This window comes from Embiotoca jacksoni, unplaced genomic scaffold (genome assembly GCF_022577435.1).
Source record: "Embiotoca jacksoni isolate LCO1_2020_lvr unplaced genomic scaffold, fEmbJac1.0.p SCAF_23, whole genome shotgun sequence".
In the NCBI taxonomy this organism is placed as follows: domain Eukaryota; kingdom Metazoa; phylum Chordata; class Actinopteri; family Embiotocidae; genus Embiotoca; species Embiotoca jacksoni.
Window position 1 is genome coordinate 3772992 of NW_027185374.1, and position 7526 is coordinate 3780517.

Genomic DNA, 7526 nt, shown 5'->3' on the forward strand with positions numbered 1-7526 from the left:
GAGCGTCAAGAGTACATGATCACGGTTGCATGTAAAGGTCATATTTAGTGCATGTGTTGTGCAAGTCTTGTTTTCACATTGAGAAACCTGCTTTTAGCTCATTATTGTGTATCTTTGTGCGGTGCGTCTGCGTGTTTGTGGTCAAGGTACAATAGGCCAGGTTGAGAAAGCCTCTCCTGAAAAATGGTGGATAAGTAAAGACGGGTAAGTAAGATGCTAATCAGCGCGTCAGTGTTTCCTCCCGCCTGCTGAACAGCGGGTTCCCTTCCCTCACTCTGGCTCTTTAATGCAGGGCCCAGCCAGGCCCAAACATCCTGACGGAGAGAGGCTTTTCCCTTATCAGTCAGGAAACACCGCTCCTCCGCCACATCCTCTTTACAAGAAGCACGACTCAACCATTCCCAAAAAATGCAGGAAGACCAGCCAGACTCCAGGATTTGTCAAAAGCCCCCTGAATTCCTTTTATCGAAAAAGAAAAATTCAAGAGAACAGAGAGGGTGAGAAGGGGAGGAGTGGCGAGAGGAGAAAAATGAGAAGGGTGTAAAACAGTCAACGAGGCCCCGGAATTTATTTTTTTTATTTATTTTGTACAGATTACGAAAGGTCTGCATCAGCAAGATATACCGTGGGGTGAGGGGGCGGGGGGGTGGAAGGGGGTCCGGCGTGCCTAAGAATGGCACCCAGAATAAGACTCCAGGAAAACAAAGGACGGTTGAGATGGAGGCGGGGTGGCGACGACTGTGCCTGTTTTACACTAATCCTCTGAACCGGGATGAAATGAAAGCGAGAGGAGACGGGTGGAGAAAGATGATGGAGGGGAGAAAAAGCCAGCAGGGGAGTGGGTGTCAGAATGGGCCTCTCGCAGCTAGACGGAGCCTGAAATAGACGAATACATGGTGTGACACTCAATTCAAAGACGGATGGATCACTTGAACAAGTAGAACACACCTTTTTTTTTTTTCCGTGCATTAAAATGATCAAAAACTAGCAGGAATCCCGCTTTCTTTTATTGTTTTTTTTTTTAAATTTCAGAATCTAATTGTTTTAATTGTTATTGATATGTATATGATTGGAAATGTAATCCATATGCAAGAGCTCAATTCCTTTAAGAGTATTAAATATGACCAACATCGCCTGTTTAGGTGTAACAATTGTTGTGTCGTGGTATGTTGTCTGTGGGCAAAATATCCAAATAGCAACTGCATTAATAAAAAAATTGACCTTTATTTTAAATTATTGTCTGTCACAAACCTAAATCAGCATACAGTTATAGTTAACATTATTATTTTTCAGTGTAGAGGTTGATTATATATTATTAAGTACTTGAGAAGTATAAACGCCTTTCGCGCCTCATTACACACCGTTTTGTTAAATTGCATAAGAAATGTCCAACTAAAACCTCATTCAATTACAACTACTGAGGTAAGACTCCCAAACTAATGAGAGCAAAAACATATGATACAAACATTCGAATGGAAAGCGGTGATAATAGCATTACAGGTAGCGTTAATTCAAAACATCAAAGGACTTAAATTAGCTTCTAAAGAGCATCTGTACATGCCTGGGTGGCAACAGTGACATTTACAAGTGGACAAACAAGTCTATTACGATTGTTCTACTGGTTTAGGAATTTCATGACAACTGGAGGTGGCATACTGTAGTATCTCTGCATCCCTGAGGTGTCCATCTCCTTTTCTTCATATTCCTCCAATTGCTATTTGTTCTTTCCTCGGCTCCGGACAGTCATATTGCTCAGTAATCAGTTCAGCGTTTAATCATGGTCTGACGATGTCGCCCACAGATGCTAATAAGGGTTTTGAAATTACAAACGGCTGCGCAAAAATCTTTCCCTTATGAGCACCCAAGTGCAACATCATCCCAAGTTTCGTTCACCCATCCTAACCCTTGTTTAGTGTGTCTGATCAGTCACAAGTATGACAGGTGCTGCGACCACGCTTACGAGATGCCGTAGTTGTTGTAGTAGGCCGCCGTTGCGTCCGCGAGCACCGAAATGAGGCTGGTTTCTGTGGTGCTACTGGGACACGCAGTGGTTGGAGCGGTGGTGGCTGATGCCACCTGGATGTGTCCTGTGACAGTCATGCTGCCGCCCTGCTCATGGTGGAACCCGCTCCCAGTGGAGTTCAGGTACTGGTCAAACTCATTGCGGTCCACCTCACCCAGAAGCTCAACCTGGCTCAGCTGGTCTAGAGTCTCCAGGTGACCCTGTGTCTCTGGTGGGGGGGACAGCTGACCCAGGTGGCCCTGGTGGAGACCGTGGTGGATTTGGGAGAAAGGTGAAGAACTGTAGTAGGACAGGGGCGGGCCAGGGATCAGTCCACCGCTGCCCCCTGTTTGGGACATGTGAGGGATGTGACCTAAGTGTGTGCCCCCACAGTGGATTTGGGCCTGAATGTAGTCAGTGTGGTAAGGGGGCGGGCTGCCCATGTGTGTCTGATTCTGGTGGTGCTCATCAGGACAGGAGGCTGAGGAGGAGCAGGAGACGGAGGAGCTACCGGACGTCGAGTAATAAGAGGAGGGTACATGCTCGTGGTCCATGGCGTCCAAGGGGGACATCTCGGGAGGCGTGGGCAGGCCGTAGGGGTAGGTGTCGAAGCTGCTGTTGGAACCGGCAGGGTCCCTGAAGCTTCTGACGCTGGGCAGAGCAGGGCTGGATCTGGAAAACCCGCTGCTGACTCCATTAGGGCTGCCCTCGTCTTTGTCGAGGGGGTGACAGAGGGCTCGCTGATCGGGCAGGGCGTTGTGATCGGGAGCCAGCCCGCTGAGAAGGAAGCCCGGGTCCACTCGCTTGCAGATGCGTTTCAGCTGCTTCTTCCGGCGAGGCCGATACTTGTAGTTGGGGTAGTCCTGCATGTGCTGCACCCGGAGCCTCTCCGCTTCCTCCACGTAGGGCCTCTTCTGAGGGGGAGTTAGGGCCTTCCATGACTTGCCTGCATGCAGAGGAGACAGAGAGATTATTACTTAGAACTCAAATTCTTCAATATAGTTCAACAAATTATACACTACAACGAGTTCTTGCACATTAATGACACAATAAAACTGACAAAACAATCTTTTCTCACACAAACCATCCCTATAACGCATCTGTAGAAATATTTTCCATCATTTTAAGACGTTTGTCTTCATTTCTTTGAATGGATAATGAAGATATTAAATTCATGTGGATATTATTGGGATAACACCACTGAATAGTTAAATAGTACTTTAAAACATATAACAGAAAAATGTAAAGATAAGGTCTTGTTTAATCCTCGCAATTTGATAAACGTTTCTGGTGCGTTACAGTAAACAGAAAAAAAAAGACCGGAAAAAAAATCTGTAACCTAATAAAACTTCCGCTGCAACGTTCACGGTCCTTTTCAGTTCTGAAAAGGTATTTTTTAAATTAAAACTTAACTGAAAATAATGAATGTCTCGTGTTAAGATAAACACCAATTTTAAATACATTTATGAAAACATTTCTGTTCTGGAATTGGCTCAAAGATGATCTGCGCGGGTGCCAGATTTAGAGCTTAACATTAAGCATTAATCCAAGATGAATAAATCCATAATAAATAATAGATACATTTTCTGTGCATTTTTATGTCCGTCTCTTAACGAATTTAAAGTTCAGTGACAGTAAATTATTTCATGTGGATTTTGTGGACGCGCTCTAAAGGCTTCTGCAACTGCTGCGAAGTTGTGATTCATTTAGTGCACCTCATGGCCAGCTGCAATTGAAGATATTTTGCTGTCTTATCTTTAACAACTTGAACAACAAAATTTTTAGACTTTATGAACTTGTCTTTTTGGCGTTGCAACATTTACGTTTTAACGTTTTGTTAAACAACCGAGGCCCGGGGGGAATTATAAGTGTGAAGGAAAAGGATTAGAAAATAACACTAATAATAATTACAAAATAATAATAATAAGCTTAATAATAATAATAATGGTAACTTTTAATAACTTTCTTCCTCACCCAACATTTTGCTGAGCTCGGCATTGTGCAGGTCTGGATTTTGAACCGCCAGCCGTTTGCGCTCGTCTTTGGCCCAGACCATGAACGCGTTCATGGGCCGTCGGATCCGCGGCTCCGGCGCCTTGTCCACGGGAGTCCTGTGCGGGCCGTGTCCGTCGGCCACGTCTCCGTCTCCTGGAGGACACTCGAAGGACTCCGGCCACGACGAGTACGCGCTGATGAGAGCAGCCATCTGCGCGCTCTCTCCTCTACGAACTTCAAAGTGCGCGTGTGACACTCTGACAAATTGTTCTCTCTGTGTGGAGACCGCAGACTAATTAAAAAGCTGGAAACAAAATAAGCTGGAAAAAAAAAATAAAACCCTACCAAAAACACAGTTTAAAAAAAAAATTAAAAAAAATCCAGCGGTGCTTCACTCTGATTAAAATCACTACAGTTGCAAACTAGTCAGGTGTCAATACAAGGCTGTAGGAGAAACCACAGCTGTGCTCAGGCGGCGGCTCCTGTTTGTGAGTTATGATTCAGTCTTTCCTGGTGGATGGGGGGAGCGCTTTATATTTGAGGAGCAGGTTCCAGGAGAAACCCCGGAGGACGTCGGCTCCTCCTTGATTGCAAGTTGAGCCCCGTGAAAGGGAAGCGAGAGAGAGAGAGCGCAACATTTCAACACTACCAACTCCTTAAACTGACCCTCACAACAAAACAACACTCTCTCTCTCACAGATAACCTCATAACTTTTTAACTAACGAGGGAACTCCGAACATTTCATTCATGATTCTTTTGAGCCATTTGGTCACCAGTTTGAGTGAAACCGTTTGCCAAACAAGAAGGCACAGACATATTTTTTGCGAACAAAAACAATATCCTTTTTAAATGTGCAAGGACACTATTGATGACAGAGATTTTTTTTGCAAATTCAGTTTTTTCTACACAAGGAAAAAAAAAACTCAAACTTGCCCAACCTGTTTTGCAGTTGACTCAAGGATCAAGGACTTTAGCCAGAAAACTGCACTGGTGACACGTCCACATTTACCCAGAACTCCAAGCTGCCAGGTTTATCAAGGTGTTTGCATGGCGTGCAAAACAAAACTCTCTCAATTTTAGAAAATACAAACCTTTTTCTTCCTTTCTATTCGAATTTTACAGAATTGAATTGCCTCAGATATATTTTTCACAAGTCATCTCAACTAAGAGGCCAATATGAAAAGTATGCTGCTTATTTTTTCAATTTGGGTTCAGATGAATTCCTGGAACTCCTGAACACGTCTGTGGTTTAAAGTAGGAATGAAACCACACACAAACAAATCAGTTTCCTTCAGTGGTCAGAAGCGGGTGCATATCAAATCCAGGAGTTCCTGTTGACAGGATACCCTTGGGCTGCAGCCATGGACGAGCTTACGCTCCCTCTCGCTATCTCTGACACACACACACACACACACACACTTTTCAAACAGAGCTACTGACCAGCTCAGACAGTATCTTGGATTCTAATATGTAGGAGGGGCGCTACACATCGGAGGAATATCTAGCCGTCTTAAATTCACAGGGAACATGGATCTTAAGGTGCAGCACACATCTTTTGGTGAGTTGTGCCTCTCCACCCACCAAACTGAAGTGTCAGCTCGAGCTTTGTGTGAAACTTACCACGCACAGGAACAGGAAACGGCACCTGAAGCCACAGATTGCACGTAGAGCGGGCACATCAGTGATATATAGGGCCACACTTCCTCTGGGTGTTCAGACGAGAGGCCCCGTGGATGTGTAGTCGGTGTGCGAGTGAAAGTCAGCAGAACAAGTGAGAGCTGATGGAGGGATAAGAGTGACTGCGAGATCAGGCACAGTACAGTCGAGAGTTTCACATCACGTTTTAAATTGGTGATGAAGCACATGAAATCTGGAGTTGGAGGGGGGGGGGGGGTGATCTCTGAAATGACTTACAGCTGTGAGTGGTAACCACTGTGTGGGTGGGAGCTGCATCAGCCTGCTGTTGTTCACCCTTTCAGTCGAAGAGACATGTGGCTACTGAAGACTTGAAGAGCGAGTCTGTCTCTTTATGCGTTAAGGGACATTTCACCATGGCAACAATTTTTTTTTTTTTTTTTTTTTTTTTAAGCGACTGTACATCCAAAACTGTTTGTGAAGGGATTCCCCAGTTGAGCATTAGAAAGGTAAACCTAACATGAACCTTTATCACTCTTTTCTATGATTATCTATTAATTTCACGCCAAATTTGCTGTTATGCATCATTTTAATGTAATATAAACAAAAACAAAAAAAAATGAGGATTATAATCCTGTGCGCACAAAAGTAAATATTTCAGTCTACTTTGCAGCCTTTTTGTTGTTGTTGTTGTTTAATGTATCTATGAATTAATTTGGGAACTACAAGAGAACTCTTGGAGCGCAGACCTCCACCAGGGCCAATAATCGACTCGTCTATGATATGTAAATCTAAAACCAAAAGCACAATATAGTAGGCACAATCAAGAAGAGCCTTCTGTTGCGCATGAATGGAGCACAGCAGTGTAATGTGCATGCAGCAGGGTTAAACTATAAGCTTAATGGCTATCCATCCATCCATTATCTATACCCGCTTTATCCTGAACAGGGTCGGGGGGGGGGGGGGGGGCTGGAGCCTATTCCAGCTCACATTGGGCAAAGGCAGGGTATACCCTGGACAGATCGCCAGTCCATCACAGGCTTAATGACTAAGTATTCGCAATTTCGCCACGGACTTGAAGCTGAGCACGCCCATCAAATTTCGGGTCAAAGTTTTGGGGAACAGACAGAAGTCAGAAGGAGCCAAATCCAGTGAAGAGGGCTGTCGGGGGAGTGCCGATCGTGTTCTCTTTGTGTTGAAACTTATGCTGTGAGCAGGTATGTTGTCATGTCGGGGACCCAAAAAGTGCCATCGCGGCACAGTTTTGGTGGTTTGCACCGAATATTTTCCTTCAGACACCTCAGAGCGTCACAGTGGGACTGTGTCGGCAGTCGGACCCTGAGGGAAGAATTCACGGCGTATAAGACTCGCCGCGAATGTCAAAGCAAATCCACCCTGGTTCCGCTCCTGACCGGACACGTCTTTTCAACAAGAGCGATCTTGGAACTTCTGTAACTTCTGGATCCATCCTCACACAGTATCAGAATATATTTACTATATTTATAATTGCGGAGATGGTTCAAACTGTGCAGCATTTAAAACTTAAAGTCATTGGTGAAGGTAACCAGTGTGTCAGATGATAGATTTAACTGCATAATCTTCGGGTAATGATAACACAGTGTATGACGAAAGGGAAACAATGGGAAAAACAACACACCCGTGGTGCTTAAAGTGATCATCAGGCTTTTCATCACAGGATGACAAATGAGCTTCATATTATTTGCAAAAATAGTGACAATGACTGACAAGAATGTTTTTATGCGAGACTGGACAAGTGTAGTTCCCCGTTTCCTCATTTGACTCACAACTGTTGAACAGGACCGACTTGCTAAATAGTTCATCTGTCAAGTCTGAGACATGATTTCGCAACATCATATTTGGAAGTGGAAAACA

The 7526-nt window shown here is 44.4% G+C and overlaps 1 protein-coding gene across 1 annotated transcript; it reads right to left on the reverse strand.

Moving 5' to 3' along the window:
- Nucleotides 1-1204: 1204 nt before the first annotated feature.
- Nucleotides 1205-4522, reverse strand: sox7 (SRY-box transcription factor 7). Its single transcript, XM_069158292.1, has 2 exons — nt 3977-4522; nt 1205-2948 (listed from the first exon to the last, which is right to left on the reverse strand). The coding sequence occupies exons 1-2, from the start codon at nt 4206-4208 to the stop codon at nt 1957-1959; spliced, it is 1224 nt and encodes a 407-aa protein (XP_069014393.1). The 5' UTR covers nt 4209-4522; the 3' UTR covers nt 1205-1956.
- Nucleotides 4523-7526: the final 3004 nt, after the last annotated feature.